This window comes from Amblyomma americanum, chromosome 3 (assembly GCF_052857255.1).
Source record: "Amblyomma americanum isolate KBUSLIRL-KWMA chromosome 3, ASM5285725v1, whole genome shotgun sequence".
Classification (NCBI taxonomy): Eukaryota; Metazoa; Arthropoda; class Arachnida; order Ixodida; family Ixodidae; genus Amblyomma; species Amblyomma americanum.
This window is the reverse complement of record NC_135499.1, coordinates 107357336-107382904: the sequence shown is the minus strand read 5'-3', so window position 1 is coordinate 107382904 and position 25569 is coordinate 107357336. Positions and strand designations below refer to the sequence as shown.

Below are 25569 nucleotides of genomic sequence, written 5' to 3'. Positions count from 1 at the left end.
GTCAAAGAAATATGCGGCAGCTGCTTCTATACGCGAACGCTGCCTGGCGTTTGAGGTGCTTCCGAGCTTTCTCCAAACATTCTCGGAGCGCGCACATTTCTTTGCGCCAACAAACGAACCCTTCGCCCGAGAGCTCATGAAAGAACCATCGGCCGCGACGAGGAAAACGCGCGGCGAACTGAAGCCGTGGCTCACGCAACGCTGCCGACCGCGACCTTGACGGAGCGCGGTCTTGAGGACGCGGGATGTCGATCGCCATACGCACGGGGCACTCTTCTGAGCGGCAGTTTGTATACAGCTCGTGGCCTCTTCAAAGGCGTGCGCGGATTCGCGAAGCCGAACCTGCACGCCGGCTCTGCGTGGGCATCAGTGAGACGCGTTCAGCCGGCCACGTGAAACATATCGAGAGTTTTAGGTCACCGTGAATGCGGCCACGCCTATAACGCCAAACCGTTTGGTACTCAATCCTCCACGTCACTGCGCATGCGCACACACTAAACAAATCCTCACCCTTAAGGGTGCAAATCAGCTGTCCCCAGACGAACACCCTATTGGGTGCTAAAAAGGGTGCAAAGATCAGCACCCTTCAGGAAGGCTGCAAAGCATGGAAGTTTCGATGGCACGCATCAATCCAAGGCTTTTGCTTCATGGGTGAATCAATGTGGAGCACCCTTCCAACATGCATTCGTAGAGGTGTTATGGAAAAATAGTACCCTTTAATGAGGGTGCAACCATTACATCCTCTAAAGTATCACTAAGTGCACCCTTCATAAAGGGTGCTGATCTCTGCACCCTAAGGGTTTTTAGCACCGAATAATTGGAAAAGGGTGTTCGTTTGGGAACAGCTGATTTACACCCTGAAGGGTGAGAAATTGTTTAGTGTGCACGGCACTCAGCAACGCAGTGCGCGTGTGGCGTCGCGGCTGGGGTCAAGTTGCAAACACTCATACGCCGGGGAGGCCAAGCACTCGTTCAGAGCACACGAGCGTATACTGTTACGCACTGATCACTGCCCTTTGAACGCACCAACTGCTGGTCTAGGCTGTTTCGCACGTTCTGGAAAAAGTTTACGGTGGTTTAACGTCCCGAAGCGACTCAGGCTGTGAGGGACGCCGTAGTGGAGGGCTCCGGAAATTTCGACCACCTGGTGTTCTTCAACGTGCACTGGCATCGCACAGTGCACGGGCCTCTAGAATTTCGCCCCCATGAAATGCGACCGCCGCGGCCGGAATCGAACCCGTGTCTTTCGGGTCAGCAGCCGAGCGCCATAACCACTGAGCCACCTCGGCGGCGTTATGAAAAAAGTGTACGCAGTATCTCTGTACACGCCGTGTGCTGAAGCGCTCTTGCAACCCGTACGCACCAGTTCAGAGGCAGCGAACTCCAGCTATAGTTTCGGTTTCACCAACTTCAGCGTACCTGGCGACTCGAGAAAACTGGTTTAAAAATGAATAATTCCTGCATGCGCACGCAGGGCAAGAGCCTAGAAAGAGACAAATCTGAATCATTTATAGTAAGCCCAGTTGTCTGCAAACCGACTCACCTTTCCGATTCGTCCAGTATAGACGCTGTTTCTGTGAAATAATGCCAATAAAGTAAAAAAAAATGCGGCGGTAGCCGAATCGTCTGAGGCTGCGGGAAACGAAGATGCTCCGTTTTCGATAGAGGAAGTTCGAATCGCCCTCTGGATTGAAGCTTTTTTTCTTTGTTTGTTCTTGCTGGGTACCGCTACCATTGCAATGATGCGACGCTCCAGTTGGCTTTCTTCCGGCCGCTACAGGAGGAATCGGCACACTCGTCCTAGATAGGCTGGGCAATATGGTACGGTCGAGCCCACTTATAACGAACACTCGCTTATTACGAAAGAGGGTGAAAAGGCCGTCAAAATAATGTATTAGGGCTATGGCACTGCGCCTCATATAAAATGGACCAGCAGGCGCTGGAAACTCGCCCCTGTAGTCGAAAAATGCACGTTTTTCGTCAGCGCGGAGGCGGTCTCCAATCCCCCGTGACTGCTCCCAAAAAAAGTGTCGCCCCCCCCCCCCCCCCCCCCCCGAAAACAAAGAAAAAAATGCCACATTGAGATCGCAGTTAAACGCCGGCCAAACTCGCCCCGCCAGTCCACAATCGGTGCGTGCGTGCGTGCGTGCCGACTGATCAGTGTCTAAAGAGGAAGTAGAAATTGAAAGCGGAACCACTGCAAACGGTCGCTGATCAACCAGTGACAGCTAATATCACTTTTAAGGTACATCCCCCCCCCCCCTTCAGAGAGCCGGGAAACTTGCGGCCGCCTTGCACGCTGTCGACATACAGAAGAAGGCGATCCCTCAAGGTCAATCAAAGTAGAGCCGAGCGCGCCGTGGGCCTGCCTTTGCAAGTGCGCCTGGTGGGACCAAAAAGTGGGCGCCCCTGCCACGTGCGCATGTGTACTACGCCCTCCACGGAAGGCTGCCGCGTCGGTCTGATGGCACCAATCTAACCGTGGTTTCTGTCGTGACTGCTTCCCGACCGGGAATGGCCACCGCGTGCCGCCGGGCAGCGGGAAGCCCAGACGAGGGAGGTGTCCGCCGAGGCAATGCCCCCTCGTTTCTCGCGAAAGAGGGAAGACGGTGCAGGTCCTCCTCCTCACCTGCTGGAATGTCTCGACGGCCGGCGAGTGCGCCCGCAGCGACAGCGACAGCTTCAGCAGGGCCAGCTTGGCTGCCGACAGGTGCCTGGCGGCCACCTCGAGCACCGTCTCGTACTGCGCCTTCGGGGTGCCTGCGCAACACGAACAAGGAATGGGCTCAGCAAACACGTCCCCCGAAGAAAGCTTAACCGCCTCACCAGGCTGCAAACTTCGCAGCTGCGGATGGCATTAAAAAGCAGACGCGTCCGGTTAGCGACACATGTACTTCCCTACAGGTGTGCGTGCGTGCGTGCGTGTTTTAAGTCCCCAAAGTGGCACACGGGCTGTGAGGGAGGCCGTTGGGCTCCCGCGGTTATTTAAGGAGTAGACACCTAATTTTGGTGGTATGTTTTCTTCTCTGCAACGATGCGGTAGTCATTATTAAACATGAATCACGACGTGGTATTCACCTACAACCGCTAAGTAATTTATAATAAAATTTGTCTGTCATGCTGTTTCAGTTTCGGTTTCAACAGCTGAACGATGACTGTGGCATCAAAGTGCGCTTATAGGGCACGTGAGGCATTGAAGAGCTGCAATATAACCGCTGCTTCTACACTCGTTCTTGTTCCAGCTCTTGAGGCTGGCTGGCATTGTAGCGAATTAAAATGATGAAGTAGCGATTATATCGCAGTTTTTCCAAGTCTCGCGTGACCCATAAGCACACTTTGACGTCACAGTCCTCACTCGGCAGTTGAAACCAAAAATAAAACAGCGCGAGAAAGAAATTCAATTATAGATTAATCAGCTGTCACAGGAGAATACCCCATGGTAATCCACGTACAATAATGCTTGACACATCACTGCAAACAAGAAAACATGTACCCAAGAGTAAGGTGTCTATGCTCCTTTAAGCTAAGCTGACATCCCACAGCAGCACATGGACATTTCTGCATTTTACCTCAGTTGAAAAGCGGCCACCGTGGCTGGGAGAACATGAAGGGCGATGTGGTGGGAAAGAAGGTTCCCGGAGGGGACGTATCTGTACATACCCTCAATTTCTGCACACTCCCACACTGCATATTCATCTTACATTTAGGTTCTACAAAAACTGTGTACAATATATTTTAGCCTGCCATGATTTGAACTTCTGGCGCAACGAACGGTGCTTGTAAAAGTAACCCGAACACACTCAGACACTGCAGTGAGTTGTTGCTGCAGAGTTCTTGAATCCTGGTGGCATGAGGTTTCAAAGCACTCTCTCGTATGGCAGCCTGCTGTTTTTCCAGACTGAATACACTTCTCAAGCAAGCTACCTTCAAAAAGGCAACACAGACGCAAACCTAACCACTTATATGTGTTGTCTATGCATGCAGTCGATACGTGAAACATGGCAGCAGAGAACTGTTACTGCCGTCCATCAATGCATAACTGCACTGCACTCCAACACAACACCGACGGTCGACGGTTCTGCCATTCAGCATGCTATAATGGCCGCAACACAGTGATATGCTAGCTGCAAGTCGCATTGATTGCAGGCAGCGCTGTAGCCACCGTGTCCGTCATCTCTCCATGTGCAAATAACGCCTCGACCATTTAAACATGATGTTACACCATTCAGTGCAGCAAATGTGAACAGACGCTCATTCACATTTCCTAGCAGTCTATCAGTTCCCGTGTAAAATGCTCACGGCACATAAACAAAAGAGCAGGTGCAGAGCTGATAAAAGACTAGCAATAAAAATTTTAGAGGAATTAGAGACAAAAACACAAAAAAACAAGATGAGTGCCATGTCAGCTTTCCCTTTGTTTCTTTATCAGCAGAGGAATTTCTGTCCAATCTTGCAAAAACACTATTATGAAATGTGTGACTGTAACAGCATCTTCCTGTTTTGTGACTGTACTTTTTTCTATTTGTTCATGGCTTCTTAGCTTCTATCGGCTCTGTGCGCCCAGTCTGTATCTGATCCTTCACTTCATAATACTGTAAGAAATTACTGCGCTGGCAAATGCATTTCTGCCAGACATTCAATATCACATCAGACACACTTTTTGCTGACAACCTACAGAGCACAGCGTTGACGTCATCTTGCCGACGACTACATGTGGCCTTGGCTGTCTGGTGATTACATATCAGAGATCGAAAGCACTACAAAGACCACAACTGTAAAGGACAAAGGACAGTTTGACTTTGCATTCTGAAGCACTGTGCACCATGTGGGAGAGTTCAACCTGCACACTTTTACTGCCAGAAGCTTAGTCACTATGGTTGATGGGCAGTTCAGAGCTTCTGCACCCAATTTGTGGTCTAGTACATCATACAGGCTGAGCAACACCTGCACAAAAGCTCAGTCATCCCTTTACATTCACATTTATGTCGAATTCACGGCCAGGCACATTAGTGCACACAGGGTTCCCACTGTCTGGCCCTATTCCATGAGGGTATCAAGCATCCACTCACAAAAGCTCTTTGCAAGCCTTCAATTGTTTTACTACAAGTAAAACAAATCAGCTTAATGAAAGATAAAACTGGAAGAGCTGGGAACCAATACATGCAACTGCTAGTTCACCCACACTAACACACATATATTATGCAGAAAGGGTAATGAAGGTGAAGGGCACGAGCACACAAGTACACAGTAACATATGCACAAACATGCATATATGCACATGAGAGGGTGACATGATACAAATATCCTTTTAAACCTCCTGTCACCTCCTTTAAAAATTTTTATGAAAGGCTGCGTATTAACTTTAAGGTCCGGTGCACATGTTAATGTATCATCTGATCCATCAAGGAGTCAAACATTTCCACAAAACTTTTTAGACCCTTTTTAACATTCTTTAACCACATTTACACAATGTGCACTTCAGGTAGTGAAAAACTCCTCTTTGGTCAAAACTGCAGCCAAACAACAAGAAAAAAGCACAACAGACCACTTAACAAGGCTGCTTGGATTACTTTATGCAAAGTACGCAAATCAAAAATTGGAAAACCATATTAAATAATGAGTACACAGAACTAAACAGGACACTGCATGGCGTAACCAATAGGTAATGTCCAACTCCCGGACAGCAACTGACTGATAACTCCTGCATAAGCACTCAAGAACCATTGCACGAGCCGTAGATACATTTCTTAAGATGAGCCTAACAATGACACCAAAAGCAGCAACTCTCAACCAAAGATAGGCCTAGCTCAAGATCTTGCGTCCCCCTGAAAGGGGTTCAGGCGTTGCTATGGTAAAGAAACAGTACGCTCCAGTGGCGTGCGGCAAGACAGGGGTAGAGTGCGCCCGAGTAAGCAAGCACTCGATTACTTGAGGGGGCAATGATATGTCGACATCAGAGACAGAATGCAGAACGTGATAACAAAATGCAAGAAATAAGCAAACAGGAACTGGGTGCTTGGCATACCTCTCCATGCTGGATTATGAAAGTGTGACCTCCTCTTAACAAATGGCTCTTCCAAAAAACAAATAGCACATTTTTCCCTATTTTCAGGCATCACGTGAGCAAGATAAAAACAGGTAAAAGCTTTAAGAAAGCAACGGTTCTGTTGAAGTTTGTTATCGAGCTGCTTTCGTGAAGTACCAGACAATGCTACTTGCCATTATTAATTTATGGTAGATGTAGGGTTGTGCTAAACTGTTACACAAAGCACATTAACAGAAGAGCAGTACACTCATACGACAATAAAAATATTGTACCATAGATTCAGGTATACAGCACGTGGGCTACATATGCTTAAAAGAAAAAAATACAACACAACAGTGACGGTTCTAAGAGCATGCACAGTCATGGGCAAAAGTTTGCAGGATGAGGAAAAAATTGCCTCACTAGTCAGTCAGATGATATTTTATGCTGTGAATGGAGCATGCATGTTCCCTCGTGATTCAATACTTTTCAAAGACCTGCTTTGCCCGACTCCACGAAAAATAAATTTTTTTCTGCCAAATCGCATGCAAACCTTTGTCCATGACTGTACAAAGTCATCTCAAAGTACAGTTAAAATAGCGAAATCAGACGATATACCTCAGTGATGACATCCTACATTTAGCAGGCCAAAGAGGTAAAAAAACGTCTATCTTGTTACAAATAAAAGCCTGAGCATATGAACTCAGACTAGCAGTTATGTATGGTCATTACCGAGGTTCATTTCAAAAGGAATTTGTCAAGGTAGTGCAGAAAATGCATGCCTATATGAATGTTACTAGAATATCCGCAACTGAAATAAAGGCAGCCCTTGTGAAATACAGACGAAGCACGAACACAAGAATGAGACTAAAGCATGACATAATTGAACGATAACAAAAAAAAACTGCCACAAAGAAAGATGAAAACCTCTACAAACACCGACAAAACCGACCTTAACATGTAAAGAGGTAACACTGAATACACTGTGTGCAAACAATGAAACAAGAATGCTACCTTATGTGAGGGAAATGTGAAAGAGAGGAACACAACGACAACACTAATGGCAAAATGCCACGTGTAACTGAAGTAGGCAAGAGCACGGAGCCATTCCAACAAGGTTTGCCATGAGTGCAAAGTCTGCAATGAATGCAATGAGTGCAAGGGCTTTTTCCACTCAAAGATGAACACCACATTCAAAGCATGCGTTTGGTCTAGCTATCAGTGCTATCCTAAGGACAACGCAAAAGTGGGTTCCCCTCCCCCTTGAAAAACCCAAGGCAGAGAGAGACTACACCGACTGCCCTTAAACCACCACTATCTATACTGTTATCTCACTCCATATTACTGAGAAAAGGACTCTTTCAAAGGGGAGCACCTTAGCTTTATCAAAAGTGCCTGCAAAAGACTGGGAAGGCTCACCATGCAGGCGCAGAAGACTAAAAACACCACTTTTATGAGAACAAATAACCGCACAAAATGACGCCTCCTATAAAGTCAGATTCCACAGAGTAATCGTTACTGGAACAAGTATGCCATTCTAGATGCAAGAAAATAGTCGACAGTGCAGCTAATAAAATAAAAGAAGGCAGCATATTGTTCGCAATGCTCCATGCATAAGCGTTCAATGTCTTTCCACTTATGCATCCAATTTAAGCTAATGGCTCCTCCTCAGCAGATGCCCACATGGAATTCCAGTTTATGGCAAACGCTATCAAGTTCCTAAACAGCTCCTAGCTTTGTGAAGAGAGCAGTAGAAGACTCCCATGAAATAAAGCTTGCTGATATAAAATGCCATCACAAGAAAGCACGAATGATGCTTTTAACAGCTGGACGCAAATAAAAGTAGAAGGGCACAGTGCAAGACCGCGAAGGCTTGCCACAAGCAGAGCACTGGAACCCTATCAATTTCTCTAAAAGTCAACGTGTCCAAAATACATCATTTCTTCAACAGTGTGTTCAAAGCAAACAGGTGACAGTGGAGGCCCTCCATGACTTGCAGCACAACAAAGCCCAGCAGGGCACAAAAACAAATATGGTGGCCACAATGCAGTGCTCGAGAGTGACGACCAAGCCTGTCACGTCAGTTAAAGCAACAATGGTGTATCGCAGCACGCCACCACTGCACACGGAAGCCGGCTCCAAACTGGGTCGCAGGTTGGCCAAGGCAAAAACAACTTCGTACAGGCAGCCACTGCCCAATGTGGTTTTGCTTGCACCTACACCACAGCAGCGTCACCACTGACGAATGCATGACGCTAAACCAAGTGGCTTTCAAAACATGGAGCAAGAAATCCGAGTATTAAGTGAATCCAGCTGCCGGCTGGCACCTGTCAAAATTTGTAAAGGGACTCGCAAGTTGCGTCCTGTCTTGCCATACAGAGCTACACCATGTGACATCCACAGCACCCAACTAAAAAATACTTTATTCATGCTAAGAACATCAACACTGCTGGAACCAAAGATCAGTGGGCAGTGAGACTTAGCATCAGCTCCATCTATTCCTAGGGACTGGCCCACATGAATTGCAAATTCCGATAAAAGAACAAACGAGCAAACGAGCACAAATATTTATGAAGTGTACAATAGCAAAACATACTGTGACTCCATGGGGAAAGCACATGTACGCACAAGTTCAGAAACACGGACTTAATTGGTTCCAAGCTACAGCAAGCCTGAGTCTATGTGAGCCTCAATGATACCAGCGCTGTATGAATCTGGGCTTATATGAATCAATTCGGCCCTGGCTATAATGTCAACAGTAGCCAATGGAAGAACAGGCTAGGTTCAAACTAGTCGAAGAGAGCCTACCCGTGGACTGTCAAGCAATTTGTGCAATTGACCAACAATAACAGCATGACAGTACACAATCGCAGCCTCTAGAAAGAGGCAAAAGTTTTCAATGTGACTATAATAACAAATCACTATATGCAACAGCAGCCAGTTATATAAGCAATTATTGTATGTATACAGGATATTAGTTTAACGCAGACAGACACTTTGCATCCTTAAAATTTAAGCGTGGTGCAGAAAAAAATAAGTTAATATTGCACTTTGTACTTTATGGTGCACAAGAAACTTATTCCAGGTATAGCAATGAAATAAAGTAAAAAGTTATCTGCAACAGCCTTCATCAAGTTGGTCTCCACATTCTTGCTTACAAAATGAAAGGTGCTTAAAATGTTTTGTTGAAAAGGACTTCAACAGCTTCAAATGCTGTTGAAGGCTTAAAAATAACACACCTGGGCTGTATTTTCTGAAGAAGCCGGACAAAACACTGCCGCAGAACTACTATTGCATGTTTAAAATCAATTGCTCTATTTTCACTGTTTTGCATACTGTTTTAACGGGAACAAATAATCATGAATGATTCAGTGTATTTCCTGTTCTACGATTTGTATTTCTTGTTTTCCATATGCACTTTTTACAAGAAGTACCCTGGACAGTGGAACTTTTGGACTTCCTCAAAAAAACTTGGTTCCAAAATTTTCGTGACAACTGAATCAACAAAAAGCCTTAAATATGAATTATGCAGAAAAAAAATGTTAGAAGAGGAGAACCGTTCCTTGTGTGCAATTCTATGATAAATTTGTTCACACCCAGAGTTACCTACCTACTAAAATCAGTGCATGAGCTGCAGCTTGTTGACAAAACGGCATATGCTCCAAGCACAGAGCTTGCATATTATGATTAAGTTCAGGGGAATCAACTAGTTGAAAAATGCGCCACGCCCTAAACCTTACAAGTACACACGCAACGCATGTTTCAATGACCTTTTGAGGCTAAGCAACTTCCTTGGCGAGAAAATAATAACAGTAGATTCAGACGATTGCGGCCGCCCTACACAGGAAGCCGCTGCAAATGAGCACAAAACAGGCCTCCCTTCTGTTTGAGGCCACAGGAAGCTGCAATCAGGCGTGAAAAGCATTGACCCTGCTCTTGTGAACTTGACAGTTCATACTTTTACTTTCAGACATTCTCTGCTTAGGCAGCGTATTAAACATGAGACATTAACAGCCCTCAATTCCGAGCAGATTCTTTACTGCCCCAGTCATTCAATCATGTCAACTGCAGTGCCTTAGAAGTACAGTGCAGCATGCTTTCAACAATTTCTGAGAGAATTGGACAACCACAGATAAACGATGCAATTCTATCAAAGTGCCTAAAACTCCGACAGAGAGAGGACAGTTTCTTATATTAGGATTTTCTCTACCACACACTTATTGTGGCATGCCTAACATGTGGCTTAGTGCTCCCTTGAATGCAATAGCTAAGGTTTGAATTTTTTGGTATGAGCCAATTTGTGCTAGTAAGTGACAAGTGATGTTTACTTCATGAATTTGGCATACCCCGAAAAATGCTCAAATTCTGAAACAACCTTCAGGAGGCAAAAAAATAGGCTAAGGCAGCCTCAATATAAAATCACTACTTTTCCACTACTTACAGTGCTCACTGTTCTGCCTTGTAACTGCAAGTAACCATCACTAACTTACCTACCCTTTTCTTTACACTTCAGTATACTTTTCAAGCGTCTTTATTACGATGTTCAGATATCACAAGGTTCTGAAAAGGTAAACACACAGACTGGTCACATCTGTCTGGTTCCAACACATAAAGCTAATGCAGAGTAACGATTTTCCAGCTGTGTATAGTAAAACAAAAGCAGTGGCGCTACTTGAGCGGGGAAAGCCTTCAAGTTAGTGGCGAATTCAAATTATATAATCCTTTACTACCCGACAGCTCAAAAAACTAGTGCACCTATATCACTGTACAACATTCAGTTCTTTTTTTTTCTTCTCCCAATATCTGTGAACACTATTTAAAGAAAAGTCAAAAACACCTCGAAGGTCAGCAATGTATAAACACAGAAATTGATTAAATGAAATGCCCAGTAAGCACCACTAAGCAGGTATGACAGAAAAGAAACAAATCCAATCCATTGATATAATGCCATCGATCCACTTATTGCATAATACCCCCAAAAGATGCATGAAAAATGCAAAGAATGCAATGCCATGATGATTGTGCAACAATGTGAACACGCCTGTTTACCTTCTGTTCCAGCAGTTCTTCACGTACACCTAATTAAACAAGCTGCCAAAGAAAATTATTGCATAAGGTATGCATAAAAAAGGATATGCATAAAGCAGAAAAGGCATCATAAAATTGTAAGATAGGCATATAAAAAATGAGCAGTGACAGCTGGAAATGCAAGAAACATAAAAAAAAAGCTAATGAGAGGACTCTGCTCATTCTCACACAAGCCTTTCATGACTCGAATATGTCACCCTAATCAAATCCCCATTACAAACAAAATGAAAAGTCTCAATATGCATGTATAGAGAACACAAAAGAGTAGTGGAATTACAGCCTTCTGCAGCTACTTTATGATATGTTATGCTGCAAAGGCTCCACAGATTAAACAGTCTACGTCAAAAAGCTAAGAGTAAGACAGCTTACTGTTTGAGAATGCAGCAAGGTCCAATTCCTGAAAGTCATTCACATAGCGCCAGAAGTAGTCGCTGCTTTCCTCAGCAAAAAATTCACTGAAAAGAAAAGAGAAACAGAGGGTTTGTATTTTTTCCATTCTTCAGATACATACAGCAATAAGTGTTAATGAGCAAAGTGACAAGGCTGAACTGTGGTACATTGTCAACAACACAGTGACAGAATGAGCACACCAGAAGGTACTACTCATTTTGTGTTTATGATAGCAACAGCACACACAATGTCAGCATCACCATGCAACTGCTAGCCTGCCAAAGCCTTATTTCATATATTCTGAGATCTTTTTATTGCTTTTATAAGAAAATAAAACCACTTCATGCTGCATGATTCCCCATTTGGTGATGTGGCATAAAAATCTGTATCCAATAAGCTTGTGGCGCGGACCTTTCTCTATTTTACCTATGGATCCCTTGTCACCGTATTTCACATGACAATACAAAGCTTGGGCTAAAAAAAACTCACCCGACAGTTACCATTGTGTAACATGAAATTCAGGCGACAGCTGTTGAGGTGTTTTCATTGTGCGGTATATTGAGGTAAAGAATTTCAGAGCTACATGCATACATGTACAGTTATACACCACTCTTTTTATTTTGCTTTTCAAGCCGCACTTCTCTCCCAGTTACAAAGGGAACCTAGTGATATGAGAAGAAGCAGTTGATGTATTCGAGGCGTTGAACCAATGCCTAATTCTCAAGGGTGAAGCCCACACATTTGTTTCGAGAGGTCGTCATAGCAGAGGAAGGACAGGAACTACTGTCACCACATATGGTGTCACACGGTTTGGACCATTCGTCGTGGTGCACCACCACAGCGGTTCGTTCCAGTGAGAATATGATTGAAGTCATTGCAATCCTCCTCCTCCTTCCATAGTAACCAGCCTTAGCGTGGTTATCGTGGTTACCTCCCTCTGATTGCACCGGCTGCTATTACAACGCCGACGCTCACCCTACAGGACGGGCCTTTACAGCTCTCGCTGTAAAAATTAGCATACTCAATTTGTAAAGAAAAGAAAACAAAAAAGGCTGCTATATGAGTAAAATAAAATCCAATAAAAACAATGTCCCAAAAAAGTTGTAATAAAAAGTTATTACCTACAACAACGTCTTGCTGCTCTTCTCTATTTTGCCTTTTGTGCTAAGCAACACAAATCAGACAGCTGCAGTTATTCATCCCGTTTAAAACGGCAACAAAACAACTCTGTTTGTTGAATCTGACACCGTGCCTATCGCTGAAAGACATGCGTTGACTGTAACTTGTTGCCTAACTAACTTGAGACATCGTGTCAATGCGATAAGACGAAAGCTGATCCGAAAAAAAGAAAGACCTTGTGAAAACGGTCCGAAGCATGCAGACCACAGATAGAGAGCTGAGGCGAGAGCCAACAACGACTAGACGACCGCTCACCTCGCTTCTAGATGAAATGGCGTGCTGCTCCACTTTGAGTCCAATGTGACGGAGATAACTTTCTGGGGGGCACACTCCACGACGGCCACGGCAACACTCCAGACGCACAGCAGTAACAAGGCAGATGAGATCCCCATAGTCTGCAGAAAGGGAGAGCAGAAAGAGGAAAAAAACATGCTGTCACACCAATGTCACAGTGCTGCTGTTTTCTCCTCCTAACCTTCCCTTGAACTCGGCCAAGATTATGATGAACATACTGTCTCAACAAAAAAAGAGAGAACAATAAAAGGAAACAGAAGGTGGAAGATACAAAGTGTGTTTGAGCTTGGTGATAATGCAGTAGGAGAAAAACACTTAAGTGCAAGCTAGACGCCACTTCCGGATGCTAATTCCCGAAGATGAAATGCATCCGAACAATGACTTAAAGCATACTGGGTGTTTTATTTTATAACGTGGAAGGTTTAATAAGAACACCTTCTGCAAATAATAATACAAAATATCTGCGAATATTCCCGAACAAGGTATCCGCCTGGCTAGGTTACTCAACCTCAAAAGTGGAGCATAGTGGGTATTATACCATTTTTACACATAAGTAGCGAATTAAATGAAACCTACTGCATAGTTAGCTCCTAACATTTGAAACAACGGCAAGGTTCATTAACTTAAGCAGCAGTTTCAGCAAGCACAATGCCAAATCTATCAATTTCATCCCAACACTGGCTTCCCTATACTGGCTCCAATCTATCAGTTTCACCCCACTATTGGCTTCCTGAAGAATGCTTTGTTCAGCTCCTATTTATAGCAACTCTATTTCACAGTTCGCATGCTTCTGATCCCCAGGAATGTGCTGATGTGCATTGCAAGACTTCCTGAAGTTTAGCAGCAGGGTGTTTTGGTTTTTCTGAGCACTGAATTATGCTTTGCACAATTTGAGACACATGCAATACAGTGCAACTTTAGGGAAGCAGGTGATGAATAGACTGCACATTCTGAAGTAAACAGCTAGAGAAAAAAGCAGTGCTTGGATCTGCCCGAAGCAGGCATGACGATAAAATTACATGCTTGTACAACTTTCAAACTGACAAAAGCCATTTTCAAAACAAATTGGTACTAGAACCAGTCCGTTCAGTTCAGTGTTGCTGACAATTTTAAGTTCATGCATTTGTTCACAGGATATACATGTGTGTTCTGCCTTGAAGAAATTTTTCTAAGCGAAGAAGCTACTATTATGCAACCCATATAAAAGAAATTTTACTCGCTCCCAAATGGCTCATAAAAACTATTTTCTACTGTATTTGTTAACGTTTACCCTATAGGCCATTCTTTGCCCTGAGTGAAGAGATGCTGCCTCCTGTACATTCTGAAATCACAATTTAGATTTCATCATGAACTAGTGATTAATTTGTCTCAGCAGATCATACCTCGGCAAAATCCGCAGCGCTCACTCAGGCTCACTCAAACTCAGACTCACAAAGGCTCAGGCTCACTCAAACTCATGATCTCAAACTTATTTAGGCTCACAAATCATTTGGACTCACTCCTACAGAAGACTTATTAGAAGGCAGCCACTCGTAACGACTCACTTCGACTCACGACCCACCTGGGTTCACTCACTCATTACGGCTCATTCACTCGTTTCAACTGAAGATGCACATGGACGCACTGAAGCACCCAAGTGGCATGCCCCCGAGCCTACTGAGACACGCGACAAAGGACCCAGCCCCTCATGCAGCAAATGTTGGAACCCGGACAAAGCTTCTCACACATCCCCACCTGGCTCATTACTGCACCCACACCTTCTTAAACTAGCAAAGGGGAAGGGACAAAACTCCGCCTTCCTCGCAATCTTCTTCGATCACCCATAGATGCTGCCAAGCTCCTGCCCTCCGCTGTCAGCAAACAAGGAAACAAAAATCTAAACACAGAACATCGCCGTGAGAATGAGACCACAGAACATTATCTGAACCTGAGCCCAGACCCAGACTCACTCGCGACTCGGATCATGATCTGAATGTGAGTGCAGGCTCACTCGCGACTCACATCATGATCTGAATGTGAGCCTGAGTGAGCCCGAATAATTCATCTCATAAGTGAGTCCGCTGACCTATGCAGCGGATAACTCCCTTGCTAATCATAAATATTTACAAGGCATGGCCAAAGGTTCAAAAGCCTAAAGAACAGAAATGGTCTATGGTTTATGTGGGTTCAACGTCCCAAAGCGACTCAAGCTATGAGGGACGCCGTATTGAAGGGCTCCGGAGATTTCGTCCACCTGGGGTTCTTTAACGTGCACTGACATCGCACAGTACACGGGCCTCTAGAATTCTGCCTTCATCGAAATTTGACCACTGCAGCCGGGATCGAACCCGCATCTTTTGGGTCAGCAGCAGAGTGCCGTAACCACTGAGCCACCACGGCGGCGGAACAGAAATGCAAAGCAAGAACCACTAAAACAAAAACAGAAGTACAAAAATTCTATGATGCAAGTGAATATGTAAGAGTTCCTCGTTTATGAACTAAAAATGTTATCCAAGCTGGCAATAATTCTTAGGCTGTGGAATTTAAGCTGCAGTCAGCATGCAGTTAGAACATCCTGTACTCCTGTTATATTACATACAACAATATCAACCAATCAACCATGCTATCACTGGCGACACTCTTAATGAAAGGGAATGCCAGCTGTATTTTACTGGCACTGTCTTCCCTGACATAATGCAAACACTAGTTCCTAAGTAAAGCTGGAAGAATTCTGCATCTTTTTATCAATCAGATATGGAGTGAGATAATGTAACGAGAAAATCATTCGTGATCACCTTTACATGGCAACCCATTATAGGAAGCTCTATGCACAGATTTTGGCTGTATAGTTTCCCAGTACTATAAGCAAATGTAAACAATCTCACAAATCTCCAACATGAACTGCAACTGTAGCGATCCTTTATCAAGGATGCCTTTAAACTCAAGGCTGAACTTCATGCTTTCAAGTGAAAAGTTACAATTTGCACAACTAGAATACACTCACGGTAGATACAATCCAAAGACGTAATTAAGAATAAATGCAAGGCAGTGTCTTTTTTTTTTGCTTTGCCTGAAACGAACATGGCTCTAAGAGAATGGTTATGACCCATGCTCTCTTTACCTTATCAGCTAATAGCTGGCATCCATAAAGCATCTCGAATGCAATAAGAAAAGAGCAGGAGGTTGTGACAGAATGCTTGTCTAAAATACCTGCTACACAGTAGCTGCTCTGTTTCCAGACATTAATTAAGTATTCCACTAATTAAATAGGTTCAAAGCACAAAAAGGTTCCAGAAATTTCAAGGATGCAGTATGTACTGCCACTGGCGACTAAAATGCCCAGTGAGGTAGTAATTTCCACAGTAAAATCCACAAAATCTCACTCCTTCTGAGTACAAGCTGACTGCCATTAATCACTCAGCTGCTGTTCATCGCAGGTAATTGTGACAATGTAAAAAAAAAACTAGATCAATTTTAATTCCTAGAAAAACTTTCACAACTCTGTGCGTGGTATCTAAGCTAAGCAGCACTAAAGAGCGCACAATGTTACTCATAATTTCTTGCAATGCTCATACTCTCGCACATTACAAAGGAATGATTGAAAATCATGAATAAGCAAAAACGAACCCACACACACATGCACACACGCACATACATACAAATATATTATGACTATGGCACTTTGTCAAAAAAAGTAAGGTATTATTGTCATAAAAGGAGGGATGAATTGAATAAACTGGTTATAGACACACCATACACAATGCGCAGAGGATAAGACAATGCAGGTGTGGCTGCTTGCCGCTTGTCTATGTCAGATTGCTCACCCGTCACATCGCCTGACTGGCAACCACAGAGCAACAGAGATAAATGGAGCTGCAATGTGGACACAAACCTCACGCGAGATTTCACCACTGTATGCCGTACAGGAGCACCGAGAGGGAAGCGGGGGAGGAGGAAAGGACCGGGGAACTGGGCCAAAAATACAAGAACGGCTGGCGCTACTGTTATCAGGACTAAAATGCCACCTACCCTCCAGCAAGGAACAGAACTAGATGACTCATACCCAATCCTGACATCATGCCATGCCACAGTGTCGCATGACTTTCATAGCTGGTATGATGCTTGGGAAAGAAAAGCATGCCGATTTTCCCTTGTTCCTGAACGGAATGGCAAACGTATGAAAATGGGCATCAGAAAGCTAATGCACACCAATCCAACATAGGTTATGCAATGGTAACATGCATACTGCCCATAATATCACCAAAGGCTGCTGTCACCTCCCTCACTGAGGGCTGGAAAAAACTGCAGTTGAGCGCTTGTACCAAACATTTGCCACAGCTTAAGTTCCTGTCTAAAAGAAAGCCAGTCCATTGCATTTCATCATGCATTAACTCGCTTGGTGCCCTATCTCTGTATTCAAAGACCATAAAGAAACGAGATGGAAGCCATTCAATGGCCTGGCACTCATCATTAAGACTGGGCTGCGGAAAAAGGGGGAAAAATAGAAAAATAGCGCATAGGCCAAACAGCAACAAGTGCTCCTACTCTGGCAGCCAAGTAAACAAGGAAGGAATTAAGGACACAGGAAAAGCAGGAAAGAGTTATTATGTATGAGGGCAATGAATACGATGTACACGGCTTCAAGGTTTAAATATTCCTCGATGCTATAGATGCACTCGTATTGAAATATTAATGGTCATGTTACCCAAATTGCCCCCAAAAATTAACAAATTTTAAATGAGAGCTAATCCTCTTGATCCTTGCATAACTGTGAACCTTTATATTTGATCACTCAGGGGGTTCAATTTGTGGTGATGTGCAGTGAAATCCTCCCTTGCATATTTCAGAACACACACCTCTCAGCTACCAAAAATAATTTACTGTCAGTGATCTCAGCTTAGGCATACAGCATTTGACCTAGTCAGCACTACGAGGTACTGAGTTATCAGAAAGCTATACTCAAAAATGGAACTATTTTGATAACCATTAGTATTTCTGTCAACATTTCTAATAACTAGAAGATATTTTACGTGCTACAACTGACTGATCCTGTCATACACAGACATGATTTCAAATGTACGAGTCAGTGAGATCTACCTGGCTCTTGCGATACTAAGCAGTGCATGACGTCACTTACCCACAAGAACACATCCCTCTTAGCTAATAGCAATAAAAACTGTGAGCACCGTTGCTTTATGCATAAGTAGTGTATATAGGCTATTTCACTATCACTTCGTCCACAACCATAATTAGTCATAGCAACAGACTCTTTTGCCCATTAGCAATAAAAGCTAAGAGCACCTGTATTATACACTAGCCGTATCTACAGAAAAGCCACCAGATCTCGTACTCAGTGAAACACTGTACTCGTTACTTCTTTCACATCATGCACCTAAAATGCCAAAAAGCTTCCTATTTCAAGCTCGCACTGATTATATGCAGGTAATAGAAAAGTCACCTGTAGATGTATCAAAGTTGTCCAAAATTAACTGTACTGCCCTTGCCAAAAAGTAGAAACAGTGTGGTGTGCTGTGTAAGATCTACCCACACAGCAGAAGCCAGTGAAAAAAGCTGTAGTAGGTGTATATTAACTACATTTTTAAAAATGTGCTTCTCACAGCCTTACTCTATTCATTACTGTACAGATTCTCACCATACTGCAAGGCGGAGGTCACCCAAAGGTAGTTTTTGAGGTGACCTACAATATGCTTGAGCAGAATAACGGGCACGAGAAAGGATAATGAAAGTGATGGTGGAAGGAGAAAGCTGAGGAAGATGTGACCTATGGACTTCCTAAGCCCACAAGTCGTGGCTTCAGGGTGTAAAGGCATGTTTGCTTAACATTTTGTGCATAGGCTGCTGCAGTGATAATGCAGACAATTCCAATAAAAGGCAGTGCTTCTGGAAAAACAACTTAACTGTGATCAGGAAATGATGTTACCAAGCACCCAAGGCAAAAAAATAAAAGCTTTCTGAAGTGCATATCACTGGTTTCAAAGAGGCAAGCATGTGCAAGTTATTTGTTTAAGGAAGGGTATTACAGTAAAGTGGAGTCAGCGTTAGGTTCGTTGAGAGACCAACCTTTTACCAACTCTCATTGGCCAATGCGCTGCTGTCATGGTGGTGAACAAATATTGCTTTCCATAATTTTGCCCTTTATGAATTCAATGCAAGACTGGTAAAAGATTGGTCCAACAGATCTTTACACAACAGAGCCGAGACTTGTACAGGATATGAAGTCACAAGTGAATTGAATAAGACATAAATCAGCACAAAAGATATTTTTTATATACTACTAACGATGTCGGAAAACAACTCCATTCTTCCATTACTAGAATAGTGTGTCACGCCGAGCACCAAGTGAGAGGCTACTTTTGGATAGAAGTTCTGAATGAATAAAACATATTCATCAGGTCACTTTAAGAGGGGCATTGGATCATCCTCAATAGTAATATGCCGAAATCCTGCAACAAATTACAAGAACTTAATTCTAACAAATGAACACAGCAAAAACTGTTAAGTGACTTGGCAGGAGACCAGAAGACTTAACATTCTTGGCTTCATTGATTGCTTTGTATATTATACATTTTTGCATTTAACAGCACTGAATTTCACTTTATGAGAATATGAGGATTGGAACCGAAAAAAAATAGTAAGTAATCTATGAGTGTGCGCCCATTCCATGTATGGCACTGCCTCACAACCTCTCAGCAGCAGAGAACTAGGGAGGTAGACCTATTAATCTAGTGCATTGAAAGGACAAGCAAATAACTTGCCAGGTTTATAACAATGTGCTTATTACGACAATGGATAAAAATTGCCAGAAATTAAATCATTTTGGACCATAGTTAATGTTAATAACTTCTGCACACTTATCAAACTTACGTTACCGTAACTTATAGCATGATTCTTGTATATTACAAGCAAAAATCATGATGAAATTGTCCTATATCTACTAATTTAAAAAAAGTAACGCTGAAAAGTCAAGCCTAGAAAACCTATACAAAGTGACCATGATGGCTCAGTGGTTATCTTGGCTGACCTGAAAAACACTGGTTTGATTCTGGCCGTGGCAGTCGCATTTCTATGGAGGCGAAATGCTAGAGACCCACGTAGTGTGCTACATCAGTACACGTCAAAGAACCACAGTTGGTCGAAATTATCTGGAGCCCTCCACTACGGCGTCCCTCACAGCCCAAGTTCCTTTGGGACGTTAAACCCCTTAACCCATAAACCATAAACCGGCTTATTTTGCCTAGAGTCCCATAATTGTTTTCAAATTGAAGAAGAAATATGCAAAATATGCTGTATTAGCTTATTTTCAACAGTGCTATAAATGGCCAAACATAATTATGACAGAACATAGAAAGTGCAGCCGTGCAGCAGGAAAGGATATAGATCTTCCTTTCCTCAACACTTTTCCTGACCAATGAGGAAAGAGCACTTCCAAAAGCCTGAACCAACATTTCATATGTGCTCCATAAAAATATATTGCTGCCTCCATGCTACCATTTCCACCCCAGCACAGAACTAAGGCACCCAAAAAAAGGACAAGAAAGACTTGTCAAAGTAAACCTCCTCAATCTTAGCAGCCCATGCTCACAGTAAGGCATGAAACATGGGAACCATCCATAATCGGCAAAACTTGGCAATATGTTTTTCAAACCATATTAACAAAAGGATCCTCATGTTCAGAACCACAGCACATAATGCATTTGCTTAGCTACAGGTCTGTTTGTTTTATGCTGCGCAGTGTGCAAGGGGAGCATGTGCTACGCCAAAGAGAAATGCATGTCTACCACACGCACTTGTGAACAAAGTAAACTAAGTGATAATGTGCAGAGTTATTGGTTGGCACTGATTGTAATGGCACGGGCACTGAGCCCAGTGTACTGTTATGCACCACTGCGTCACCAGTGCACTGAACGCGAGTTTCGAATAAATTTGGTTAATTCTATGTCATGTCACACAGTACGAAAGAAAAAAAACCACCTAAAAGTTACTAACACCGATACTCTAGAGGATAAACTGTGGACTGTATAGCGAAAGCCTTAAACACTGAACTGCTCCAGCCAAAGAGTGCAGTTTCCATTTTTGAAGAACCAAAAATTGCAGACGGTGACACAAGCTTACAAAACACACGCTTTCATAATGATGGTGAAGTGCACTAAGTAAAAAGCTTGCCTTTATTCTTCTGAGCTTTAAATTTTTAATTATTTTGCACAGATGTCTTAACAGTCTATATAGTATTTCAGAAGCCTGTGCTTATTAAAAAGTCCTCCAAGCGCTGAAATTGTCAGCATCAATAAATAAATGGTTAATACAAGAAATACAAAATCATCTGAAACATACTTGCATAACAAATACACAAATTCTCATTTTGTTGCCTGTACGACAATAATAGCTACAGACTGTTTTCTAGAGTAATACATCGAAAACCAAGCCCTGGACAAACAAGGACTCTCAAGAACATGCACAATGCTCTTTATAATGCTCTTTAGAAGCAACACTCAACAAGTGCTCCATATAGACAAGGTGTATAAAAAATGTGCTGAGGTGCAATGAGTGTATGTTCGAGGGTTCTAAAAGTGCTGCACTAGGTGAATGCGTTCCTCTCTCAAAGATGCAAAGTCCCTAGATGCCACTTGTATCAGTGCTTGCAAGTGAAGCCCATAAAACTTGGTTTTGGTTTATGGGGGTTTAACATCCCAAAGTGACTCAAGCTATGAGAGACGCCGCAGTGATAGGCTCTGGAAATTTTTACCACCTGGGGTTCTTTTAATGTGCTCCAAAATTGCACAGTACACAGGGCTCTAGAATTTCGTCTCCATCGAAATTCGACCGACGTGGCTGGGATCGAACGCGCGTCTTTCGGGTCAGCAACCGAGCGCCATAACCACTGAGCCATAACCGCTGAGATTTACACCTAAAGCTAGAAGTCACACAGCATTATTTAACTTGAATTGTTCTCCCACAATTAGTAAAAAAAATTGCAGTTATGGTGAATGATTGTTATCCCAGAATCTCGTTGGTGATAAGCAAAACAATCTAACACACACGGCGAGAGACAGTGATAGAAGGGAAGCAACAAGAAAACCAGAGCTCTTAAGCAGCACAGACATCACGAGCATTGCGTGTCAGCACTTGCTAATTAGTGAACACAGTGCAGATGCCTCCGCTAAGCAACCAGTGGCCACAAGTAAAAACATTTTTCAACAATATGGCCTTCCTCATCAAAGTTCCGAGCCTGGCACAATAAACAGCAGTGTGACAACGTAAAGCTACCCAAATGTAACAATGTCTGCATACTTTTTCAAAGTACAGCAGTCAGTCTACAGACCAGTTATGCCCCATTTGGAGATTTTTTTCTTTTTCAGAAAATTTTGATTCTAAAATTGGTCCTAAAGCTATTATTACTCTTCAGGGAATTAAGAATTAGCCAGAAAATGAGGAAATTTTTCTTCATGCACTTTTCCTGGATTATTCTGGCCCTCTGGCCTTCCTTAATACTGATGAACTGCAAGAAATATGACAAAACCTATAAAATCACGTTGGAAAAATGCAACAATTTTCTGAACTGCACCGACTTTCTAAAATAGAGATTTTTTAGGTCTAATAAGAAAATTTAATGCCACAACATGGAACATCAGTGCTGCAGACTGCTATGCAGCAGTTGCTGCTCACTACCACCATTAATTGGAGAACTGAAAGCTTCCCAATTCGATTGAGTTTTTGTTAGGCAGAAATCAATATTTACAGATTTTCCTGAACGTCACAGTGGTTCACTATAGATGTACGGTTTTAAACTTATTTTGAGGCAAATGTAGCAAGCCAATAGCACAATCTGCAATACAAAATGGACAATGACACCTTTTTGCATTTAACCTCGGTCTGTGCATGTTCCAGTGTTTGTTCTTCTTGTAGGTTTACCATGCTTTACCCAAACCAAACCTTCTTAACCAACATTCTAAATGGCATGGTTCGATTTTACTGGCGTCACAAGCATGTCCTGTGATAATCTCAAGAAAAAAGAAAACAGTGCACGAAGAAGCCAGAACCATCCAGACTGAGCTAAGTGGACACCCCGAGGTTTGAAACCTGACGAGACAAAAAGGCAGTACTTAGAGGAAACCATAACTGTTTTGACCACAACTGTGCAAGCATAGTGTGAACAATGAAAATGAGAGGCTCCAAGTGCATGGCTGTTCGAGGAGTTAGAAAGTCACGCATAAACATATTGGATCCATGCCAGTAGGTAATGGGTTCGCTGCACTCTTCAAGCATGCGGGAGTGTTAGATTTCAATGATACCCATTCCACACAGCCCTCGCAGCACGATAAAACGAGTCTTGAGCACTGCCACTCATGCAAGGAGGGCACACTTCCATTCTCAAAAAACACAAAAGGTACCCGTGTGCTGTGCAATTCAAGTGCATCGTAACGATCCACACGTGGCTGAATTATTCCAGAACCTTCCATTACGTCATCTCTTTCTCCTACTCTTTCACGTGTTTAAGAAACAGACATGAGGGGTACTTTGATAGCAACTTCACAGTGAACAGTGTTTTTAAAAAATCTAATGCATAAGGAGGGTGTGGGGAAAGGTGTAGAGTATTCAGATGTGATGAAAAACAACATTTATGGGCATGCACTGTGAGTGCTGTCAATGAACACATAGCAGTGCAGCACTTTTGGATTCATTTTGCCAGTACAGCACGTGCACCCTGCACTTCTGCTTTCCTTTTGCAAAACTGCATGCCTTGTGTAGCACAAGTTCTCAGCTGGCGTGCATGCCCCGAAGTGGAAGTGCAGCTGAAATGCAACAAGGCGGTGATGCCCACACGTAGGTTGGAGAAGATATGACCGCTATTTTAATAAAATGGTGGCAGTTCTTATGCAAAAAAGAGGACACGGGCATCAGGATTGTGAACCTGAGGATTGACGTCGACTCTGTCGGCAGGATTTCTGAGCATGTTTTTAAATCGCGCATGTGTAATGTGTGCAACAACTTTGTTCAAGAAAACAATGACTTCTTTGGGTTGGCTGGCTGTTGGTGGACACTGATGTGGGTTGTACACAGCTGGCTGCAATTTGACAGCGAAGCCACTGCCAGCAGACGACGAGGCCTGCGCTCGATCATTCGTTTTAGAAGCAGCCAGTGTTACACCTGCACCTGAACTACTTGAACCGGCGCTGTGCACTCCTGGCACCCCCGAGAAATTTTACGGAACTATACAGCCAAACTGAACAGACCTTTCATATTAAGCCAAGATTTGCATGGCTTTCTGCAAGTAAAGTATCTTTCAATGCGATGAATGAATTATGCTTATTGGCACGATGTTTAGACATCATGCAAATCCATTTTAAAATAAATGTGTGAAAGATAATGTGGCTAATCTGCTTCAGGCGAAAAGTGAGCAATATCGAACGTAACAAATTCACAGGATGGTCACATGACTTTTAATACACTTCTCCACTCAGACGTCTAATACTATCTATGCAGTTTCTTCCAATTATTGCCCCCTGCAAGAGTACCTGCTAGGTTCATTAATGCAATGGCGTGCAATTCTGACTGTAGTTTGCTGAATCCCTGACATTACTTGGAGGACACAGCAACGATGCAACTCGGCCTGCTTGGGTGCTACACTAAAGCCGAACGATACCACCACGATGCAGACGTTCCGGACGCAAACCTAGCATTAAGAACAGTTAACAAACGCTCCGAGGTCGTTTTCATTTCTGCTTGCCCGTGATTATGTAACAACTATGTGTAGTTTCATAACCTTGCGTGAGTTCAGGATTAAGTGACTGGCTAGCGCTCGCGATCAGAAAGTGACTCCGAGATCGGAGCATATAAAAACAGGAAGCGTAATTCTGCGATAATTAAATTTAAATACCAATGTTGCAATGAATGCACGAATGAAGTAATTAACGCGCGTCATAGAATCGGCGATGGTTACAAGAGCGCGCATGAATGATCATGCCGTTGCGCGCCAAAAACACGAGTGCGGAAAGTTTAGCGCGCAGCAAATGTAACTGTGGGGGCCATGCTTGAAAGTAATTCGTGCTCACAGGACGATCATCTACAAGAGTGACGTGTGCCTATTAACGTGGGTCACTATAAAGGGGGCATCGACGCCCTCTGATGCCTTGGCGCGCTTTGTTTCAGTCAGACGATGCTTGGAGACGCAAAATACACAGCGGAGCAGTCTTCGCTGACAAACCAGGGTTACCAAATAAGAACAGCCTTTAATTCAAACGCTTTATCAATAGCCAAACGGCCTGTGTTGTGTGAAAACCAGTTGGCAAGGTATGCTTACCGATTAAATAGACCAGCCCCCAAACGTTAGGGCTGTGAGTTCGATGGCCACGTGCGTCTTGATTGCTTCTCACTAACTAAACGATAATACTACTACGCTAACCTAATGAAAGCCAATTAGGTGCAACATGAGCGATGAGCCCCCGAGCTGCCGGCAGCACAGCGAAACCTGCATGCGTGTCGCCATGACACGATGCACCTCATTCCCTGTAATACTCTAAAAGAAAGCCAATGCCTCATAAAACAATCTAAAACATTATGCAAACATGTAATCAAGTCCTATTTCTTGATGCAAT

At 43.4% G+C, this 25569-nt stretch overlaps 1 protein-coding gene across 1 annotated transcript; it reads right to left on the bottom strand.

Annotated features, from left to right (window-relative positions):
• Positions 1-461: 461 nt before the first annotated feature.
• On the bottom strand, positions 462-25569 carry Uggt (UDP-glucose-glycoprotein glucosyltransferase). Its single transcript, XM_077656658.1, has 5 exons — positions 25275-25569; positions 12938-13077; positions 11483-11568; positions 2481-2760; positions 462-477 (listed from the first exon to the last, which is right to left on the bottom strand). Exons 2-5 carry the CDS (start codon positions 13072-13074, stop codon positions 462-464), a joined length of 519 nt encoding a protein of 172 aa, XP_077512784.1. The 5' UTR covers positions 13075-13077; positions 25275-25569.